The sequence below is a fragment of the Ranitomeya imitator genome, chromosome 2, assembly GCF_032444005.1.
Source record: "Ranitomeya imitator isolate aRanImi1 chromosome 2, aRanImi1.pri, whole genome shotgun sequence".
Classification (NCBI taxonomy): Eukaryota; Metazoa; Chordata; class Amphibia; order Anura; family Dendrobatidae; genus Ranitomeya; species Ranitomeya imitator.
The window spans coordinates 647,807,154-647,831,570 of NC_091283.1; the positions used below are offsets into that span (position 1 = coordinate 647,807,154).

The window sequence follows — 24,417 nt, forward strand, 5'->3', positions numbered from 1 at the left end:
GAATACAAAGAAGGCTTCTTCCTGCCTGTGGAGGGGCGCCCGGTCTCTGTGTTCGCTGCCTGTAGCGCTCTGGTGTACAGGTGAGGGCTGAGTGCAGACACCTTACAGAACCTTATGCGTGTGGTTGTCAGGAGCTCTGCAGCCGCAAGGCGTGCTGGGATATGTAGTCCGCCTGAGCTGTTCACCGTCTACAGTACGTAGCGTTGGCTTTACAGAGATCCTGCCGCTGCTTATCAGCTGTGGTCATTGTGAAGGCCACGGACACGTGACTGGCCCGTGCATGGTGTTAGCGGGGCCTTCACTATAACTGCAGAGTACTGCCTGTTTAGAGATTGCCTTTAACCCTTTATGGACATGGCCCAGTTTGCTACATTAAGGGGGTTTCTGCTACCAGATAACACATTCTTAAAGGGATTGTCTGGGGGCTTAGGTATTTGACCTATCTACAGGATGTCATTAAATGCAGATTAGTTGGGGGCCAACAACCAGCACCGAAATGCAGCACCCCACCAATCGGCTTTTGTTTTTTTCTCTCTGATGCATACAACGTGAATGAGAGTCGCTGAGCGCACTGCCGGCTGTTATTGGCTACTGCAGCACAGCTTCTATGCCGAAGAACGGGCGCTGTGCCGCCCTACCTGGCGGTGGCCATCCAGATGATACAGCTGATCGGGTAAGACCCCCACCGATCTGCTATCACTGACCTATCCTCTAGAAAGGTCATCAAATACCTGTGCCCGGACCGCCCCTTTAACTGCTACAGTGAAAGAAAAATAAAACCCCTCCCAGACCTCCGCTGCAGCTTCTCCCGCAAGTCACAGGACACTTATATCATGTGACCGCTGCCACCAGTCGGCTGACCGGTACAGTTGTGAAAAATCCAAAAGTGGCAAAAACACCTTGACCCTCTGGAGATACTAATAAAACAAATATTTTGTTGCTGTTGCTGCATTTGAGCACCATGACACTTTTCCTTTCCCATAGATAGGGCTATGGGAGGGCCGCTGTTAGTGGGATGAGTCCGGTGATGTGGATGCCCTGGTCTACATTGTCTGAGCAGGCATCCGAGCTTCACGCCTTTGGAGGAACATCACAGAAAAGGACGTAGGGAGAGCGCAGCAGGCATTGGTGGCCGCTGATTGGTTACTGGGCACACGTGGTATAACAATGTCACGTGACACCTGGCGCTGGAATGGTGGCGAGTATACGGGGGTTTTATTTTATAAGACGCACTACTTTTTTTTTTAAAAAAGGGGTTGCCAGGCTGTGGACAACCTCTTTATGAGAAGCTATGAGCTTATTATTATAATTTTATAGTGTGCCTAATTCCAGGGCTTTGCAGTTTAGTTTTTTTCCATCAGTGAAAAAAACACTGGTAGTAAGACCTGACACTTAGACCAATGATGACCGATCCAAAACACTGAAGAACAAAGGTCTGTTTTTCCATATGAGAAATCATGGACGTCTCATTTAGGACTAAAGCCAAAATTCTTGCCTAAATTAGAGCCATTAGAAACTGATATATCGGACACATTCTTGTCTACTGAAATGCTACACTGCCAAGATCCATGTAGCAGAGAAAGGCTTGTCCTTTTGGTGTGTGACAGGTGCCAGCAGCTGTTTTGGAGCTTAAAAGGTCCCCCAACCAATGGCTGCTTCAGACGTCTGAGCACGGACTGCAATTCACCAGCTGGCCATGGCTCTCCTGATCCAAGTGTCAGTCGTATAGACGTATATAAAGTAGAGACGCTCGGAGAACTACAGCCGGTCTGTGCTCCGACTGATCTTGCACAGACGTCTGTAACAACCATTGGTTGAGTTATAGATCATATTAGCTATTGTGTACAACCCAATAACTGAGAACTGCAGCCATTGTGCTCCAGTGCAGGTGTTCATGTACAAGGACACTATTATCAGTTTGGTTCCCTGTAATAGGAGGTCACAAGAGGATAGAAGTCACTACAACCCCTGGCAAAAATTATGGAATCGCCAGCCTTGGAGGATGTTCATTCAGTTGTTTAATTTTGTAGAAAAAAAGCAGATCACAGACATGGCACAAAACTTAAGTAATTTCAAATGGCAACTTTCTGGCTTTAAGAAACACTAAAAGAAATCAAGAACAAAAAATGTGGTAGTCAGTAATGGTTACTTTTTTTAACCAAGCATAGGGGGAAAATGGAATCCCTCAATTCTGAGGAAAAAAATATGGAATCACCCTGTAAATTTTCAAAACCAAAACTAACACCTGCATCAAATTAGATCTGCTCGTTAGTCTGCATCTAAAAAGGAGTGATCACACCTTGGAGAGCTGTTGCACCAAGTGGACTGACATGAATCATGGCTCCAACATGAGAGATGTCAATTGAAACAAAGGTGAGGATTATCAAACTCTTAAAAGAGGGTAAATCATCACACAATGTTGCAAAAGATGTTGGTTGTCCACAGTCAGCTGTGTCTAAAATCAACCAAATACAAACAACATGGGAAGGTTGTTAAAGGCAAACATGCTGGTAGACCAAGACATCAAAGCGTCAAGACCGGAAACTTAAATGCAATATGTTTCCAAAACCAGATATGCACAACAAAACAAGTGAGGAACGAATGGGTGGTGTGGTGAAATATGTGTATATATATCTATATGTGTGTCGTGACATATGTCTAGGGTTATATGTGTTACTAGTGATAATGTAACATCTGTCCTGAAGGCAAGTCGCACCTAGGTGTTAATAGGTACTTCCTTGGGACTAGTAGAAATTGTGTCTCCATATCTCACCAGGAGGTCTAGCTAGGGCCAAGAATAAAGGTAACATTTGGCACCTCCGAGGTCTTGGAGGGGAGATGTTAATTGTGGCCTGAGGGTATCTATTCCTGAGAACCTTTTCACAAGTGTCTCAAGAGAAAAATAATATATTCATTAGTAGCGCGGCTGTGGCCAATCAGAAAGCCAGCAATTATGATATTAACCTGAGGGGCCGGTCTAGAACCCTGACCTCCAGACCAAAGTTATAAATTTAGGCTGCAGACAGAGAATTGTGTTCACATGATGGGGGCAGCCTGAGAAGCTGGTGTGATCTAATCTACATTCGTCCTACCCTCAGGGAGCAGAAGCAATTACCAGTTAGATAATTTCTGTAAGTTTCTCCTCTTTATTTTATACTGTTTTGCATAAGTTGAATGTCTTTTTATCATTTTTATACCTTTTTCTTATTGTAAGCATTGAACCTTTTGTTATTAAAGTATAAAACTTTAACGAGTTGAACCTTGAATGTTCTAAAAGAATCCATAGCCTAAGGTGTGTGAGCCTTATGAGTGATAGATATTATTAGTATTATTAGTTCCGGGACTCATCACCCGTGTATTCTATGAGCGGTGGCAGCGTGTATGAGCGGGTGTGTGGCCTGGGTGGGTGTGTGATTTATGCTCCCATTACAGCATAGGACAGAGGTTGAATGCTGGACTGAGAGTGGGGAGATAGATTAACCCTTGCAGGCACAACCCCAAGTCACATGTGAGAGCAGGCACATGACGAATAAGTGACACCACGGAGAAGGGATCCATGACAGGTGGAAACTGGAGTCAACGTCTGTGACCGAACTGTAAGAAACCGCCTTAAAGAAATGGGATTTACATAGAGAAAAGCTAAACAAAAGCCATTATTAACACCTAAACAGAAAAAAACAAGGTTACAAGGGGCTAAGAAAAATCAATCGTGGACTGTGGATGACTGGATGAAAGTCATATTCAGTGATGAATCGCGAATCTGCATTGGGCTAAGTGATGATGCTGGAACTTTTGTTTGGTGCCGTTCCGATGAGATTTATAAAGATGACTGCCTGAAGAGAACATGCAAATTTCCACGGTCATTGATGATATGGGGCTGCATGTCAGGTAAAGGCACTGGGGAGATGGCTGTCATTACATCTTCAATAAATGCACAAGTTTATGTTGATATTTTGGACACTTTTCCCATCAATTGAAAGGATGTTTGGGGATGATGAAATCATTTTTCAAGATGATAATGCATCCTGCCATAGAGCCAAAACTGTGGAAACATTCCTTGAAAAAAGACACATAAGGTCAATGTCATGGCCTGCAAATAGTCCGGATCGCAATCCAATTGAAAATCTTTGGTGGAAGTTGAATAAAATGGTCCATGACAAGGCTCCAACCTGCAAAGCTGATCTGGCAACAGCAATCAGAGAAAGTTGGAGCCAGACTGATGAAGAGTCCTGTTTAACACTCATTAAGTCCATGCCTCAGAGACTGCAAGCTGTTATAAAAGCCAGAGGTGGTGCAACAAAATACTAGTGATGTTTTGGAGTGGTTTTTTTGTTTGTTTTTCATGATTCCATAATTTTTCCCTCATAATTGAGTGACTCCATAATTTTTACCCTATGCTTGGTTAAAAAAAAAGTAACCATTACGGACTACCACATTTTTTGTTCTTGATTTCTTTTAGTATTTCTTAAAGCCAGAAAGTTGCCATTTGAAATAACTTTAGTTTTGTGAAATGTCTGTGATCTGCTTTTTTTTCTACAAAATTAAACAACTGAATGAACATCCTCCAATGCCGGTGATTCCATAATTTTTGCCAGGGGTTGTACTATGCTGTCCACATGTCATGTTCTGACATGCAGCTGGATTCCAGGGAGCTGCTCTGGATGTCTATGCTTTCTGTTCGTCACCTCTGCACATTGGAAGGCTCTTGACTTTGTAGCACATTGTTGTTTATAGCACGTGGCTCTAAAGATCAATTTTTGTAGGGCTAAATCAAAGTGCCAAAAATGTTATGAGATTGGTATTGAATCATTTACAAAATTTGCATTGAAGAAATTGCAAGGCCATAAGAAGGAAGCACTTCAGTCTATCATATGTCATCCTCTACTGGAACGATTAGGAGATCTCAAATCTGGCCTATGAGCTGAACTGGTGATGACCAGTATGATGGGGCTGAACATCAGGGCTGTAGAGTCGGAAAGCCAAACCTCCGACTCCTCAAATTCCATGACACAGACTCCTCCTCTACCAAAATGGGCTCCGACTCAACAGCCCTGCTGACCATGGGAAGCATGTGTACACCATATACAGTCAGTGAACAGACACGTGGCAGCTATGTTCCTTTCATGACTTAACAACAAGGCTAATATAACATGCTTACATGTAAGATCTGAGGGTGGGAAGTCTTTTTACTGGCCAACAATCAGTATTGCCACTTGATGAATGTGTCCCCATTTTTGGTGCGTATTGTTATACTGAAGTTGTCTCTATGGAAAGTTTTCAAGTTGTTGAGACTGTAAAAAATAAAAAAAGCACATTATATAACAATACAATGGGGTAGTTGTATGAATGCAATAGTGAGCGTGAGATCAATGTAGATCTAGACGAACAAGATGAGCCACCCGATCCTTTAATTGACCCCTTCACTCTGCAGCCAGTTTTTACTTTTTCTGCTTTCATTTTTTCCTCGCCTTCTTTCATGAGCCATGACTTTATTTTTCCTTTATCAAAGCTGTATGAGGGCTTGCTTTTCGTAGTATGGAATGACTACAGTCATTTTCTCATTCAATGTACTGCAACCAGAAATAAAATTCCAAGTGCAAAGAAATTGCAAATTGTCTTTTGAGTTTAATTTTTCCAGAATTAGTTGCTTGGTAAACATGAAGGAGCGGTGATTCAAACTTTTTGTTTTTTGAATATTTTCAACAACTTTTTTTTTCTTTTCATTTTACTTTGTTTGTAGTCCCTTCTTTTGATCACTTGCTCTGTGTATACTGGAAAACATCTCCTTAAATGTTGCTGACAGAACTAAAAAAAAAACAACTTGAATTGCCACATTTCCCCCTTATTAATAAAAGAAACATATTCTGTATGATCAGATCTATCAAAATATTAAACTACCGTATTTAACCCATTCAGTAAATCTGTAAAGTTGAAATTTCTGTAACTGCCTTTTTTAGTCATCACATCTTCACAAAATGCAATGAAAAGTGATCAAATCATTATATGTACCCTAGCCACAGAAAAAACAACCCCCCCATACTGTTCAATCAACTGAGAAATAAATAGTTACGTTCTTGAAAAGTAGCAACACAATGCAAATGTTTCATTACTTTTTTTTTTACAAATATGTCTTTTGTTTTCACTACTAAAATAATAAAAATAACAATACAAGTTTTATATCACCATAATTGTACTAACCCGGAGAACCATGCTGTCATGACATTTTAACCAGCTATATGTAAAAATATTAACTCCCTCCCGCCCAAAAAAAATGAAAATGAAGGAAATGTGGGGGAGGTGTGGGAAGGGATCTGATTTCCCCACACTTGGAATTTTGTTCCCACTTTCCATCACATTGTGTGGTAAAGTTAATGGTGTTATTCAAAAGTACAATTCATCCCACAAAAAACAAGCCCTGATATGGCCATATTGACAAAGTATTAAAAAACGTATGGCTCTAGGAAAAGGGGAGGAAAACACAAAAACGAGAATTGGTTTCAGCAGAATGGGGTAAATAAAGGCTAAGTGGCTTGTATCCTGTTTGGCTCGCTCTATTCTGATTTTTCTCTCTTGAAAGCAAGCACTGCTGGAAAATGCAGTCCATGCCTGGGGACCCAGAAGCCGTCTATCTGATGAGCTGGCAAAACTCTTACATTGTTTCTCTAATAATGAGTGCTTGCCCTTTACTTATGTAGAATGCCATCCTGTATCGTAAAAGGATGTTCCTTCTGCTGGAAGAAGAAGAATCCGGACATCACGATCCATGCCTTCCCAAGGAGCAAGGAGATGATCAAGGCATGGCTAATGCAGACAGGCCAAGACTTTGGAGACATTGATGCTTTTACTGATAAAGTATTTGAAGGGAAAAAGACAGATGCATTTCGCATATGCTCTCAGCATTTTACGTCAGAATCCTATACTAACGAGGGAATGAGGAAGAGCCTCAAGAAGGGCGCTCTCCCAACAATCTTTAACTGTACTGTACAGGCAAACACAACTGTGAAGAAGATACAGAAAAAAAAAGGTATTTGCTGCTTGTCTCTGGGCCAGCGACTTAGTGACTGGATTGGGGTGCAGTGGGGTGGGTAGAACGAAGAATATTTTTCTAGTCTGGCTTGAGGTATTTCTTCATGTTTCTCAACCTCTTAAATTATGTGCAGCTTACATCAGAGGTTGTCCTGCAAATGGGCAAATATTCAGTTTGATGCCCCCGTCTTATGCACTTCTCAAGGGTAAGGCCAGGTGGTCTTGATGCAGCCACAGCATGTTTTAATTGACTGTTGGGCTGTTTTCACACCTGGTGGCTTTGTTGCAATTTTTCTGCATGGTAGGACAGCAATATTTTTGCAATATCTTTGGGAAAAAAATGGCAAAACAATATAACAAACACAATTTGGCTGCAATGTGTTAAAGGGAATCTGTCACCCCAAAATTCGCATATAAGCTGCGGCCACTGGCATCAGGGGCTTATCTACAGCATTCTGTAATGCTATAGATTAGCCCCCAATGTACTCTGAAAGATGAGAAAAACAGGTTATATTATACTCACCCAGGGGTGGTCCCGGTTCGGGTCCGATGGGTTTTGCGGTGCGGGTCCGCTGCCTCCCATCTTCATGTAATAACATTCTCTTCTTTTCTTCCTGCTGTGGCTCCTGTGCAGGCTTACTGATTTGCCCTGTTGAGGGCAGAGCAAAGTACTGCAGTGCGCAGGTGCCGGGAAAGGTCAGAGAGGCCCAGCACCTGTGCACTGCAGTACTTTTCTCTGCCCTCAACAGGGCAAATCAGTAAGCCTGCGCAGGAGCCGCAGCAGGAAGAAAAGAAGAGAATGTCATCGCATGAAGAAGGGAAGCCCCGGACCGGACCGCGAAGCCCATGGGACCCGAACCAGGACCGCCCCTGTGTGAGTATAATCTAGCCTCTTTTTCTCATCTTTCATGATACATCGGGGGCTTATCTACAGCATTACAGAATGCTGTAGATAAGCCCCTGATGCCGGTGGCCACAGCTTATATGCAAATTTTTGGGTGACAGATTCCCTTTAAGGATGAATATAGCCTTATACAGAGGCTTGATTTTGCAGGAAAACTACAGCAAAACCACACAGCCATTACAATCAATTGTTAGTAACATAGTTGTTCTCCTGTGTTAAAGGGAACCTGTCACCTGAATTTGGCAGGCCCTTTTTTTGGACCGATGGGCGGTGTTTTTGGGTCTTTTATTCACCCCTTCCTTTCCCGCTGGCCGCAATATTGTCTTGAAGTTGATTCGCTTTCCTCCGTAGAACATGCGTGCGCAAGGCAATCTTGCCTTGCACACACGCGGTATGCTTTGCCCAACTGCGGGCAAAGCCGAAAAGCATTAGTGCGCATGCGTCGGCGCACTATGTTCCGGAACACAGCGAATTACTTCCGGGACATAGTGCGCCGGCGCATGCACACTAATGCTTTTTGGCTTACTGCGCGTGCGCAAGGCAGGATTGCCTTGTGCACGTGTGTTCTACGGAGGAAAGCGAATCAACTTCAAGACAATATTGCAGCCAGCGTGCGGCCAGCGGGAAAGGAAGGGGTGAATAAAAGACCCGAAAACACCGCCCATCGGACCGAAAAAAGGGCCCGACAAATTCAGGTGACAGGTTCCCTTTAAGAAGTTGCTAGCCCACTCAGTAGTCAACTGGGTTACGGCTCCTCCATAGACATGATTCCACCTCTCCCTCTGATGTTTCCTTCATTCATGTAGTGTACCAGTCCCCTACCAAACATGGCCACCCTTGCCTGACACATATGAGTGGGTGTCTGCTGCAGAAATCAGTTGAGTTCTTGTCCCATACAGAGCTTCTGTGCCTTTTTTTTTTTCCTGCCACGGATAATGATGCAATTGGCCGCTGGTGATCTGTCTGATGATGGAGCACGAGAATCTCACACACAAGAAACCATCAGGAAGTATTGTAGGCTTTGACAAAGCTTTAAAGTAGAGATGAGCAGATCAAGCAAAATTTAATTTTGTGTACATTTTCATGGGAAATTCATTTATCATAGAAGCTAATTAGAAAATATCCATATTTTGGCAAATGCAGATTTTTTTTAGTCAAGTTAGAGTAAAATTGATTTTCATCTACAGTTGTGGCCAAAAGTATTGACACCCCTGCAATTCTGTCAGATAATACTCAGTTTCTTCCTGAAAATGATTGCTAACACAAATTCTTTGGTATTATTATCTTCATTTAATTTGTCTTAAATGAAAAAACACAAAAAGAATTGTCCTAAAGCCAAATTGGATATAATTCCACACCAAACATAAAAAAGGGGGTGGACAAAAGTATTGGCACTGTTCGAAAAATCATGTGATGCTTCTATAATTTGTGTAATTAACAGCACCTGTAACTTACCTGTGGCACCTAACAGGTGTTGGCAATAACTAAATCACACTTGCAGCCAGTTGACATGGATTAAAGTTGACTCAACCTCTGTCCTGTGTCCTTGTGTGTACCACATTGAGCATGGAGAAAATAAAGAAGACCAAAGAACTGTCTGAGGACTTGAGAAACCAAATTGTGAGGAAGCATGAGCAATCTCAAGGCTACAAGTCCATCTCCAAAGACCTGAATGTTCCTGTGTCTGCTGGGGCAACCAAGTATTAGGCTGAGGGTGCCAATACTTTTGTCTGGCCCATTTTTTGGAGTTTTGTGTGAAATGATCAATGTTTTGCTTTTTGCTTCATTCTCTTTTGTGTTTTATCATTAAAGACAAATTAAATGAAGATAATAATACCAAAGAATTTGTCATTGCAATCATTTTCAGGAAGAAACAGTATTATCTGATAGAATTGCAGAGGTGTCAATACTTTTGGCCACAACTGTATCTGTACTTAAACTTTTCAAGACGTCCTGGAGGTTTCCATTTTTTTCAGGAACCTGCAAAATCTTGGATATTTGGCATTTAAGATTGTACATAAATACACACGCATATGCACAATACACACTTATACTAATACATTTACCGATCATGTGTGCAGTTTTATGCACGTATACACATTACACCTTCACATATACACAAATAGTAGTGTACAGGCACGTGAAGGGTACTGCCGATCTTGGGAGAAATTGAGTAATCACCGGTTAAATTTTTTTTCTTATTATCTTTTGTAGGAAAAAAGTTTTCAGCTAAATCTATATAATATTTTAACAAACACTATTCTTCATTTGTACAGCCAAGTGATAAAGAAATCTGTGAAACATTTGTGGGGTAGAATGTCCACTATCTACATAGATGAACTCCATCAGACTGTAGTTTTCAAAATGCGGTCACTTCTGGGAGGTTTCTTGTATATTGGTACCTCAGGGGCTCTGCAAATTGTGATACTGTGAACGAATACCAGTCCAGCAAAATTTGCCCTCAAAGCCAGATGCCACTGCTTCATTTATGAGCCATGCCGTACTCCCAATCAGTAAGACAAGCTATAACCGAGGAGGGCAGCTAATTTTGCCAAGGGGGCACATGACAGATCGTGACTGTTGTGGAGGGTCAAACCAATAGACATAAATTAATTCTACTCAATCTGCTTTACCTTTGCTGGTCATGAAAAATAGGGGGACCTCGCATCATTTTTGTATTTATTAACTAAATAGAAGTACAGTAAACTTCACACGCAGTCCACCAATTATATATCTCACAGCTGTCCATCTATATTTTGCACATCTAACACTTAAACCTCTGTCATTTCTATTCCAGAAGGTGTCACATGGATGGTGTGCATGGATCTCACATTTTGTCATCCGTGTTCACTTGTGCGAGATGTATTGACATCTTGGCTGCCGGAAAAAAATGGACATGTCCACGTGTGGGTCACATGAACAGACAGATATGTACGCAGTCCCATAGATTATAATGGTCGTGAGTGCCTCCAATCGGTGTGAAAACTCACCACACCTAGTGGAAAACCTGACTTGTGAAGGGGGCCTAAGAGGCAGAATTATAATGTCAGGTAACAGCTAATGGCACAATATCCATAAATCACAATACGTGATGTCACAGCTGACCCTGCCCCCCTCTCCCTTCACAATGACCATTGTACATGTTTATTGCACATGTAAATAGAAAAGATAGGGTCAGGGTCCATGATATTGATGTGTTGTTCCTAGAAACAATAGGAAATTAGTCTAAAAATCATTTACATAAATATATACATTTAACACAAAAACCTGATTTAAATAGGTTATTTTCTTATAATAGCTGCTTTCTAATCCCTTACTGACATATAACACAATGATACATCATATGCTATTCTAAATGCCCTCTGACGTCTGTGATGGCAGCGGGCCAATGGGACGCTGTGACAGCCAGGGGTCTGCTGAAAATTGCCCTGGCTCCTAGAGGCGCAAAATGTAAAAAGAAAAAACCTACTGGCAACAAAAGGGTTACCATATTGAGTGTGACCTAACTACACCATTCATTTTGTAGAACGTCCTTCTCGCCCCAAGAGTACAAAGAAGATCCGAAGCCGAATGACCCAGAGGCTACTAAATATCACCCTGGAGATCATTTACCTGCTGACTGGAGAGGTGAGGGAAACTGGGAATGACATCACATTGTACTTTTATCGCTAATAATAATAAATCAGGAGGTCTTGCTTTCTCTGTATTTGGTTGGGTTCTTTTGAAATCCACTAGTAACCTCACCCACAATTGTATAGAATTAACTTTTCTAATTTTAACCCCCTTCATGACCGTGGGATTTTTCGTTTTTCCGTGTTCGTTTTTCACTCCCCTCCTTCCCAGAGCCATAACTTTTTTATTTTTCCGTCAATTTGGCCATGTGAGGGCTTATTTTTTGCGGGACGAGTTGTACTTTTGAACAACATCATTGGTTTTAGCATGTCGTGTACTAGAAAACGGGAAAAAAATTCCAAGTGCGGTGAAATTGCCAAAAAAGTGCAGTCCCACACTTGTTTTTTGTTTTGGCTTTTTTGCTAGGTTCACTAAATGCTAAAACTGACTTGACATTATGATTCTCCAGGTCATTACGAGTTCGTAGACACCTAACATGACTAGGTTATTTTTTATCTAAGTGGTGAAAAAAAGTTCCAAACTTTGCTAAAAAAAAAAAATTGCGCCATTTTCCGATACTCGTAGCGTCTCCATTTTTCGTGATCTGGGGTCGGTTGAGGGCTTATTTTTTGCGTGCCGAGATGACGTTGTTAATGATTGCATTTCGGTGCAGATATGTTTTTTGGTCGCCCGTTATTGCATTTTAATGCAATGTCACGGCGACCAAAATAAACGTAATTCTGGTGTTTCGAATTTTTTTCCCGCTACGCTGTTTAGCGATCAGGTTAATGCTTTTTTTTAGGTGATAGATCGGGCGATTCTGAGCGCGGCGATACCAAATATGTGTAGATTTGATATTTTTTTTATTGATTTATTTTGATTGGAGCGAAAGGGGGGTGATTTAAACTTTTATATTTTTTTTATTTTTTTAACATTTTTTTCAACTTTTTTTTTAACTTTTGCCATGCTTCAATAGCCTCCATGGGAGGCTAGAAGCAGGCACAACTCGATCGCCTCTGCTACATAGCAGTGATCTGCTGATCGCTGCTATGTAGCAGAAATGCAGGTGTGCAGGGTGGCGCTCACAGCCACCGGCGATCAGTAACCATAGAGGTCTCAAGGACCTCTATGGTTACAATGGAGACGCATCGCCGACCCCCGATCATGTGACGGGGGTCGGCGATGACGTCATTTCCGGCTGCCCGGCCGGAAGCGGTAGTTAAATGCCGCTGTCTGCATTTGACAGCGGCATTTAACTAGTTAATGGGTGCGGGCAGATCGCGATTCTGCCCGCGCCTATTATGGGCACATGTCAGCTGTTAATAAATAATAAATAATAATCTTTATTTTTATATAGCGCATTTTATATTCCGCAGCGCTTTACAGTTTGGCACACATTATCATCACTGTCCCTGATGGGGCTCACAATCTAGAATCCCTATCAGTATGTCTTTGGAATGTGGGAGGAAACCAGAGTGCCCGGAGGAAACCCACGCAAACACGGAGAGAACATACAAACTCTTTGCAGATGTTGTCCTGGGTGGGATTAGAACCCAGGACCCCAGCGCTGCAAGGCTGCTGTGCTAACCACTGCGCCACCGTGCTGTTCAAAACAGCTGAGATGTCCCGGCTTTGGTGTGGGCTCACCGCAGAGCCCTGCATCAAAGCAGGGGATCTGACCTTGGACGTACTATCCCGTCCAAGGTCAGAAAGGGGTTAAGGTTTACTGTTATTTTCTGAATACATTTACAATGTAAGGTGGGCTGGCCCAGTGTGAAAAATGTTGGACTTAGTTGGTGATAATGTTTTCATTCTTCCTACCAAGGATTACAAAGTGGTGAAGTCTCGTAAACGGACAAAAATGATGGAATTGGGAGAATTAGATAGGCCCCAAACCCCAACAGCAATGACACCACCTCCTCCCTGCCAGAGCAATGATGAAACCAATGATCGACAGATTCTAGAACTCGCCTACAAGATCATCCAGCTGCTGAATGGAGAGGTAACACAACAGGGAATGCTGGGGCATTATACCTTGGCATCATTGGCAATGTCTGAACGATGGCTGGTTCATAGGTTCTGGTAACATTGTACCATCCTTGTTTTTCTAGGAGGGAGACTATTTAGAAGGACACCATGACTTTTATGCGGACATGTTGAGTAATGAGCAGTCATTTAGATCACACGGTAAGAATTATTGCATATAACCTCTGACGTGTGAGAAGCCTTGCCCATTATATATTATTAGTAGCATTGGGCGGATCGATCTGCAGGTCTCTGGCCCAGGTCAGTGCTCTGTGACCGCTGGACGGACGCTCAGCAAATCTCTTACATTCCAGAATCCCCAATGTGGCTTTTTGATTAGCCTGGCTGGTGTGACATCATCTGTCCATCACGCCGCAATGATGATGCCACACCACCCTGGCTAATCATAAGCTGCAATGGGAATCCCACAAGGTAAGATATTCTTGAGCCTTCTGTTCAGCAGCCAGAGATTACTCGCCTCTCTGATGGACAAGATTCCCCTGAAAAATTCCATCCATAGCTACACTGTGTGCAGAATTATTAGGCAAGTTGTATTTTAGACGATTATTTTTATTATTGATCAACAACTATGTTCTCAATCAACCCAAAAGACTCAAATATCAAAGCTTAATATTTTAGGAAGTTGGAGTGTTTTTTTTTTTTTAGATTTGGCTATCTTAGGAGGATATCTGTTTGTGCAGGTAAATATTACTGTGTAGAATTATTAGGCAACTTAATAAAAACCAAATACAATCCCATCTCACTTGGTTTTTTTTCGCCAGGTAAACCAATATCACTGCACAAAATTTAGAAATACACATTTCTGACATGCAAAAACCCCAAAAAATTGGTGACCAATACAGTATAGCGACCTTTCTTTATGATTAAATAAATAAGGCAGCACACTGCAGCGCTAGAACATGCAAACTTGAAATGCGAAATTTGAATTGCATTACTGCACTAGAAATATGAAAAATGAGAGCGTTTAGCGCATAAAAATGGCCAATTTTATGTGTACCTGGTAGCCCCTTTACGGCATCTCTCTTATACCAGGTCCTACACTTGCCTTTCCTCGCTGAGAATAAACGTCTCCATCTGAATGGGTACATGTGAAACCTCTTCCTAGACTAAAATTCTCTCTCTCTGTGGAGGGGTATTGGACCTGCTGTAATTAAAACACCTGTGGCTAGGAGGCGGAGTGCACGATCAGAAGGCTAAAGAATACATTTCAAAAACCTGACCGGCACATCCAAACATAGACTAAGTGTGAACAGGTGCTGAACCTAGAGTCGCCAACTCGTATATAGTTAAATAAATAAGGCAGCACACTGCAGCGCTAGAACATGCAAACTTGAAATGCGAAATTTGAACTGCATTACTGCACTAGAAATATGAAAAATGAGAGCGTTTAGCGCATAAAAATGGCCAATTTTATGTGTACCTGGTAGCCCCTTTACGGCATCTCTCTTATACCAGGTCCTACACTTGCCTTTCCTCGCTGAGAATAAACGTCTCCATCTGAATGGGTACATGTGAAACCTCTTCCTAGACTAAAATTCTCTCTTTGATAACACTCAACAGCCTTCCATCCATAGATTCTGTTAGTTGCTTGATCTGTTTACGATCAACATTGCTTGCAGCAGCCACCACAGCCTCCCAGACACTGTTCCGAGAGGTGTACTGTTTTCCCTCCCTGTAGATCTCACATTTTATGAGGGACCACAGGTTCTCTATGGCAGGGGTCCCCAACTCCAGTCCTCAAGGCCCACCAACATGTCATGTTTTCAGGATTTCCTTAGTCTTGCCCAGGTAATAATTGCATCACCTGTGCAATGCAAAGGAAATCCTGAAAACATGACCTGTTGGTGGGCCTTGAGGACTGGAGTTGGGGACCCCTGCTCTATGGGGTTCAGATCAGGTGAACAAGGGGGCCATGTCATTATTTTTTCTTCTTTGAGACCTTTACTTGCCAGCCACGCTGTGGAGTAGTTGGAGGCATGTGATGGAGCCTTGTCCTGCATGAAAATCATGTTTTTCTTGAAGAATACCGACTTCTTCCTGTACCACTGCTTGAAGGAGTAGTCTTCCAGAAACTGGCAGTAGGTCTGGGAGTTGAGCTTCACTCCATCCTCAACCCGAAAAGGTCCCACAAGTTCATCTTTGATTATACTAGCCCATACCAGTACCCCACCTCCACCTTGTTGGCGCCTGAGTCGGAGTGGAGCTCTCTGCCCTTTACTTACCAGCCTCTGTCCCATCCATCTGGCCCATTAAGAGTCACTCTCATTTCATCAGTCCATAAAACCTTTGAAAAGTCAGTCTTAAGATATTTCTTGGCCCAGTCTTGACGTTTTATCTTATGTTTCTTGTTCAAAGGTGGTTGTTTTCAGCCTTCCTTACCTTGGCCATGTCCCTGAGTATCACACACCTTGTGCTTTTTGTTACTCCAGTAACGTTGCAGCTCTAAAATATGGCAAAACTGGTGGCAACTGGCATCTTGACTCTTGATTTTCCTCAATTCATGGGCAGTTATTTTGCGCCTTTTTTGCCCAACATGCTTCTTGCGACCCTGTTGGCTATTTGCCATGAAACGCTTGATTGTTCGGTGATCACGCTTCAAAAGTTTGGCAATTTCAAGACTGCTGCATCCCTCTGCAAGACATCTCACAATTTTGGACTTTTCAGAGCCCGTCAAATCTCTCTTCTGACCCATTTTGCCAAAGGAAAGGAAGTTACCTAATAATTAAGCACATCTTATATAGGGTTTTGATGTCATTAGACAATATCCCTCCTCATTACAGAGATGCACATCACCTGATTTACTTAATTGGTAGTTGGCGCTCAAGCCTGTACAGCTTGGAGTAGGACAACATGTATAAAAAGTATCATGTGATCAAAATACAACTTGCCTAATAATTCTGCACACAGTGTACATGCCTTTTAATTCATATTTATAGGTGTGTAGTGTATGTCACTTGTTGAATACATGGTTCCATGCAATATTTATCATAAAGTGGCCGACAGACTAATTGAAGGTTTCCATTTGCTTTAATTTTATGAATCATTGCACCACATTTAAAAATAAGTTTGAATCTTGGCCTTTACAAGAGGACATACTTGTGACTTTTTACTGTGTTTTTTATGTCCTGTCTTAAAGTGTGTCCTCCTTTATGCCATGGTGCGCACCCAGACTGATATTACAATTGTGAACACCTCGGTAGACTACAGTCAGATTTTCCATATTATAGTTTATTCCCCATCCTTTGACATTATTTTCCCAAGGAAATATATTTTTAGAAAGTATAAATCAACATAATTTCCTTGATGTAGCTGATAAATCATTTCTTTTGGACTGTATTGTGTGCCCTAGATAAGCTTAAGCCCTCCGTGAACCTAAGCTAGCCATGAAAACCTACCTATATCTGTTCAGGTGTATGTGGGAGTGACGGCTGTTGGCTTAATGCTCATGTGATGGCTATTGCGCATGAATGGCTAACTTTATATCTGTGCTACAGCTGCTTACATTATGCTTTGTTATTGGGGGATGGTGGCCCAAAGCAGTGGATGTGTTTCATGTACACACCACCGCATGTAAAGGCATTCAAAAATAAATCACAATAGCAATATTGATTTTCACATTCCCATTGAAGGTTAAAGAGAATTGAACTTTTGCAATTTACTTAAAAGTAATACTCTACGGTCAAGTATGCCAAGTATACTTTTTATGTGAACACAGGACCCTGCATCAAAGCCTTTTTATGTGGCAGATTCAGAGCCTTTACATATGCTTCTGCTTCTAACACTCGTGTAGCCCAAGTTCTTGACTCAATAGCAGGTTTCCTTCATTGTTATCATAACTTTAGAAAAAGACATGGACTGCAATATTATACACAGATATAATATTAAAATTTTGATCAAAATGTATAAAGCCCACTGCAACCTCATGGCGAGCCTCAGTCCCTAACAAGACAGGCGTAGCAAAGCCATCATCACCATGACACTGCATAAAGAGGGGGAGCAACCCAGGTGCACAGTGGATGTCTCCTTGCACAAGTCCACCGATTTTGCTCTTGGCTTTTTCTTTTTGAGACCACATAAAAGGTTGTATGTTTGTTTTGTTTTTTCTTAGGGTACCGTTACACTATACGATTTACCAATGATCACGACCAGCGATACGACCTGGCCGTGATCGTTGGTAAGTCGTTGTGTGGTCGCTGGAGAGCTGTCACACAGACAGCTCTCCAGCGACCAACGATGCCGAGTCCCCGGGTAACCAGGGTAAACATCGGGTTACTAAGCGCAGGGCCGCGCTTAGTAACCCAATGTTTACCCTGGTTACCAGCGTAAAAAAAAACAAACACTACATACTTACATTCCGGTGTCTGTCCCTTGCCGTCTGCTTCCCGCACTGACTGACTGCCGGCCGTAAAGTGAAAGCACAGCACAGCGGTGACGTCACCGTTGTGCTCTGCTTTCACTTTACGGCCGTCAGTCAGTGCGGCAAGCAGACGGCAAGGGACCTGACGGACACCGTAATGTAAGTATGTACTGTTTGGTTTTTTTTTACATTTACTATGGTAACCAGGATAAACATCGGGTTTCTAAGCGCGGCCCTGCGCTTAGTAACCCGATGTTTACCCTGGTTACAAGCGAACGCATCGCTGGATCGGTGTCACACACACCGATCCAGCGATGACAGCGGGAGATCCAGCGACGAAAGAAAGTTCCAAACGATCTGCTACGACGTACGATTCTCAGCAGGATCCCTGATCGCTGCTGCGTGTCAGACACAGCGATATCGTATGGATATCGCTGGAACGTCACGGATCGTACCGTCGTAGCGACAAAAGTGCCACTGTGAGACGGTACCCTTAGATCTGTTCACTTGGTGTTGGTGCTGAATGGTGCCTATTGTTGCTGTAGTATCTGTGGGGTTGTCTTTGCCTGTCGACATGGGTGCTGTGGGGAACCTGGATTACTACCTGTCTTGGTGCAGTGTCATGGTGGCAGTGGTCGCCATGCGACGGTACTCCTGTCAGGTTGGGGACCCACCGAGCATTTTCCTGTAACAAGGCAGTGAACTTTATTCATTCTAATCAATATGTTAACTTAAGGTACCTTCACACTAAACGATATCGCTAGCGATCCGTGACGTTGCAGCGTCCTGGCTAGCGATATCGTTCAGTTTGACAAGCAGCAGCGATCAGGATCCTGCTGTGAGATCGCTGGTCGGAGCTAGAAGGCCAGAACTTTATTTGGTCGCTGGCTCTCCCGCTGACATCGCTGAATCGGCGTGTGTGACGCCGATTCAGCGATGTCTTCGCTGGTAATCAAGGTAAACATCGGGTTACTAAGCGCAGGGCCGCGCTTAGTAACCCGATGTTTACCCTGGTTACCATCCTAAAAGTAAAAAAAACAAACGCTTCATACTTACCTTCCGCTGTCTGTCCTCGGCGCTGTGCTTTCCTGCACTCACTGTGAGCACAGCGGCCGGAAAGCAGAGCGGTGACGTCACCGCTCTGCTTTCCGGCCGCTGTGCTCACAGCCAGTACAGAGAAGCAGAGCGCCGGGGACAGACAGCGGAAAGTAAGTATGAAGCATTTGTTTTTTTTACTTTTAGGATGGTAACCAGGGTAAACATCGGGTTACTAAGCGCGGCCCTGCGTTTAGTAACCCGATGTTTACCCTGGTTACCGGCATCGTTGGTCGCTGGAGAGCTGTCTGTGTGACAGCTTTCCAGCGACCAAACAGCGACGCTGCAGCGATCCGGATCGTTGTCTGGATCGCTGCAGCGTCGTTTAGTGTGAAGGTACCTTAAGGACCTCATGTTTGCTCTTGCAAAATTTGTTTAGCCACAGTGGATCAATGTATAATTTTTGGATGTACAGTCCTCGTCTTTGTCTACAGTTATATTATTTTCATTACTTTATGCCTTCTTGAGTTAAGGTACCTTCACACATAACGATATTGTTAACGATATCGTTGCTATTTGTGACGTAGCAACGATATCGTTAATGAAATCGTTATGTGTGACAGCGACCAACGATCAGGCCCCTGCTGGGAGATCGTTGGTCGCTGAATAAAGTCCAGAACTTTATTTCGTCGCTGGACTCCCTGGAGACATCGCTGGATCGGCGTGTGTGACACCGATCCAGCGATGTCTTCACTGGTAACCAGGGTAAACATCGGGTAACTAAGCGCAGGGCCGCGCTTAGTAACCCGATGTTTACCCTGGTTACCATCCTAAAAGTAAAAAAAAACAAACAGTACATACTTACCTACAGCTGTCTGTCCTCCAGCGCTGCGCTCTGCTCTCCTCCTGTACTGGCTGTGAGCCGGAAAGCAGAGCGGTGACGTCACCGCTCTGCTTTCCGGCTCCCAGACAGTACAGGAGGAGAGCAGAGAAGCAGAGCGCAGCGCTGGAGGACAGACGGCTGTAGGTAAGTATGTACTGTTTGTTTTTTTTTTACTTTTAGCATGGTAACCAGGGTAAACATCGGGTTACTAAGCGCGGTCCTGCGCTTAGTAACCCGATGTTTACCCTGGTTACCGGCATCGTTGGTCGCTGGAGAGCGGTCTGTGTGACAGCTCTCCAGCGACCAAACAGCGACGCTGCAGCGATCCGGATCGTTGTCGGTATCGCTGCAGCGTCGCTAAATGTGAAGGGGCCTTTAGGTTACCCAAGTATGTAAAAAACAGTCTGATTTTCAGCTTCAAGAAATATCACTCTGGTTAATGGACTTACATGTTCTTGCAGTTGTCCTCCTTTGAATTGATTGGCGTGAAGCTTCAATATCAAGCACACCCCATAAATGAGAGTCAACATGAGGGCAATTCAGGGTCTCCATCAAGAGACCGGCTAAGTATGGAGTCTCGCAGTCTTTGCTCCATGGGAAAAAGGGATACAATTTTGCTCTTTTACAGAGCGAAAGAAACCATGACCATGATGCCAAGGCTCATTTAAAGGTTTGGGCATTGACTTATTGGGTAGCGATCTCTCTTAGATAGTACTTCTTAGTTAGTGTCTTCCTTCTGTGAGAGAGCTAGTTTACATATATAGACAAGAGTGGCACTTTTTCTATAAGAAGAAAAATCGGCTCTTTTCTCTGATCTTAACTACCGTACTAAATAACTGTTGCAGTAACTTCTAAAAAAAAAAAAAAACTTGTTTCAATCATTTGATGGTTATGATTACAGTATTTTCCTTTCTGCAGATATAAAAGAGCATGGCCTTGTTATATATACGTCTGACAGCAAAGAAGAATCCATGCTATATGAAGAAGGAACTCTCATGAACACCTCAATTTATACTTCTGATGGCCATCATTCATATATATCAACACATGATAAGGATGAATTCATCTCACAAGAAGAAGAGGAGGAAGAAGAACTTACAAACACTGATATTACATGTACTCTAGTTAAGGAGGAACCACCATCATGTGATGAGGAAACGCCCATAAACAAGGATGACTGTGAATTTACTGATCATAGGCAACAAGATTCATCCGCTCCTGTTCAGGAAGAAGCCTTGCGTGACAAAAGCAACAAATCGAATAACGGTGCTTTTGCACCTATTTGTCATAGACAAGCAGTAGATGAATCTTATGTTGAGAAGCGACCATCAAATCCGCTACTACCAAAACCAAATAAATCAATCTCATGTAAATATGGACATCATAAGGCTCTTTCAAAGGAAAAAGTTCATGACCCAGATGGTGAGATTGAATACAGACTGGTTCGTATTAAAGATGACAATACTTCCACTGAAGAGTTTCTCAAGGATGATGTTGACATGCAAGAAGATAATATCGTTACTGTAAATCCCACCCAGCAACATAAAACCATAAATCCTGTGACCTGCTCTCCTAATGATGCAATAAAGATCTATCAATGTGTTGGATGTCAGAAACACTTCACCACCAAGATAGATCTTCAGACACATCAGACAATCCATAAAACATTTCAGAAGAGCATTTGTCCTGAATGTGGGAAATGTTTTCTGTGCACTTCAGCTCTTATCACACACCGGCGGAGTCACACTGGAGAAAATCCTTTCTCGTGTACTGTTTGTGGCAAATCGTTTAGACAGTTGTCACAACTTAAAACACATGAGCGCATACATACAGATGAGAGGCCCTTCTCTTGTTCAGTCTGCGGAAAATCCTTTAGGTGCCGGTCCCACGTGATATCACATGCAAGGATTCACAAGGAAGACACTAAATCTGTAGTGTGAAAAGTTATCTGGTGTCCGCCCCCCTTTTTAACGTCAAGGCTGTAAAGTTAAACTTCATCCTTTATTTTGTGTACTGGTGGACTGGTTAAGGTCCTGCCAATATTACTTTATCATTGGCCATTACTTGCGGACAAAAACCTAGTCCTCCGGTGGTTGTCGTTTCTTATCCTACACATAGCTGAGAAAGAGAGGGGAGAGAATACAGTATAATCTGCTGAAGCCAAAAATGTAAGTGATGCTTGTTGGAATTATTCGTTAAATACACATTTGTTTTATTTCAGTACCTATCAAATAAGCTTGTGCTAGCCGAATATTTGCCAAGTGAAATATTACTAAAGATAACACAGGTCTACAAAAAAAACTTTTTTTTTCAGGGGCCAAGTTTTTTTTTATGTTTTAGGGTATTTTGAGGGTGCTGAATTCAATATTCCCATTACGTTTGATGAATTGATTCTAGTTTTTGAGACGATGGACATGTATCAACATAATGCAGTGTCTTAGGTAATGAAATATACCATAGAATTATTTTGTATTCCAATTAGTAGGCTTACAGTGCTATAAAAGCGACTTTTTGATGCCAGAATTCTACCTTAATTAACTATTGAAAATCTCTCAGAAACTGGAGCCAATCTGGCACAACATAAGTCATATCCTTAATCCGCACCATAAAACCATTCAGACATCATTGGCCCCAAAATCACTGTATTCCAGTGTAATAATACTGTTCTCTGGATAACACCATATTGCTTCTCTTATTCCCGCAGGCACTCCTCTATTATTAAAGAGTGCCTTCAACTAAGACTGAAAATTCTCTTTATTCACAGCCTCCCACTTTGTAAATTATAATTCCTTGGGGTCTGTTGTGGGGGTAACAGTAAGATAAAGGTGTCCTCTATTGTTCTACCATCTAAGAGCAAACTATTCATCTATTGTTTCGTACAGATTCATCTCTATTATGTCAGAGTATTGCCTTATCATAAAGGAGCTATGACGACACTGATGTCTTCAGAGAAAACTTCAGAAAGAGAAATGAGATGCAAATTACATTTGAGTAAACGCTGTATGCATCTGGAGTCATGGATTAACCCCTTTACCCCCGAGGGTGGTTTGCGACCGGGCCAATTTTTACAATTCTGACCACTGTCCCTTTATGAGGTTATAACTCTGGAACACTTCAACGGATCCTGGTGATTCTGAGATTGTTTTCTCATGACATATTGTACTTCATGATAGTGGTAAAATTTCTTTGATATTACCTGCGTTTATTTGTGAAAAAAAACGGAAATTTGACAAACATTTCGCATATTTCCAACTTTGAATTTTCATGCCCTTAAATCACAGAGATACTGTACGTCACACAAAATACTTATTAGGTAACATTTTGCACATGTCTACTTTGCATCAGCACAATTTTGGAACCCATTTTTTTTGTTAGGGAGTTATAAGGATTAAAAGTTGACCAGCAATTTCTCATTTTTACAACACCATTTTTTTTAGGGACCACATCACATTTGAAGTCACTTTGAGGGGTCTATATGATAGAAAATATCAAAAAGTGACACAATTCTAAAAACTGCACACCTCAAGGTGCTCAAAACCACATTTAAGAAGTTTATTAACCCTTCAGGTGCTTCACAGGAATTTTTGGAATGTAAAAAAAAAAAAAAAATGAACATTTATCTTTTTTCACAAAAAATTTTACTTCAGATCCAATTTGTTTTGCTTTACCAAGGGTAACAGAAAGTTGTTGTACAATTTATCCTGAGTACTCCGATACCCCATATGTGGGGGTAAACCACTGTTTGGGCACATGGCAGAGCTCGGAGGAGAAGGAGTGCCGTTTGACTTTTCAATGCAAAATTGGCTGGAATTGAGATAGGATGCCATGTCGCGTCTGGAGAACCCCTGATGTGCCTAAACAGTGGAAACCCCCCACAAGTGACACCATTTTGGAAAGTAGACCACCTAAGGAACTTATCTAGATGTGTGGTGTGCACTTTGAACCCCCAATTGTTTCACTAAAGTTTATAACACAGAGCCGTGAAAATAAAAAATCTTTTTTTTACAAAAAAATGATTTTTAGCCCCCAGTTTTCTATTTTCCCAAGGGTAACAGGAGAAATTGGACCCCAAAAGTTGTTGTCCAATTTGTCCTGAGTATGCGGATACCCCATATGTGGGAGAAAACTACTGTTTGGGCACACGTCGGGGCTCAAAAGGGAAGAAGTGGTGATATGGAATGCAGACTTTGATGGAATGGTCTGCGGGCGTCATGTTGCGTTTGCAGAGCCACAGATGTGCCTAAACAGTAGAAACCCCCCACAAGTGACCCCATATTGGAAACTAGACCACCCAAGGAACTTATCTAGATGTGATGTGAGAACTTTGTTTGTTTCACTAAAGTTTATAATGCAGAGCCGTGAAAATAAAAAATAATTTTTTTCCCACAAAAATGATTTTTAGCCCCCAAATTTTTATTTTCCCAAGGGTAGCAGGACAATTGGACCGCAAAAGTTGTTGTCCAATTTGTCCTGAGTACGCTGATACCCCATACAGTACAGACCAAAAGTTTGGACACACCTTCTCATTTAAAAATTTTTCTGTATTTTCATGAC

The 24,417-nt window shown here is 42.3% G+C and overlaps 1 protein-coding gene across 1 annotated transcript; it reads left to right on the forward strand.

Annotated features, from left to right (window-relative positions):
- On the forward strand, positions 1-24,417 carry LOC138665415 (oocyte zinc finger protein XlCOF29-like). The gene is made up of 6 exons (XM_069752873.1): positions 1-80; positions 6,696-7,024; positions 11,457-11,557; positions 13,368-13,544; positions 13,654-13,729; positions 20,782-24,417. The coding sequence occupies exons 2-6, from the start codon at positions 6,697-6,699 to the stop codon at positions 21,801-21,803; spliced, it is 1,704 nt and encodes a 567-aa protein (XP_069608974.1). The 5' UTR covers positions 1-80; position 6,696; the 3' UTR covers positions 21,804-24,417.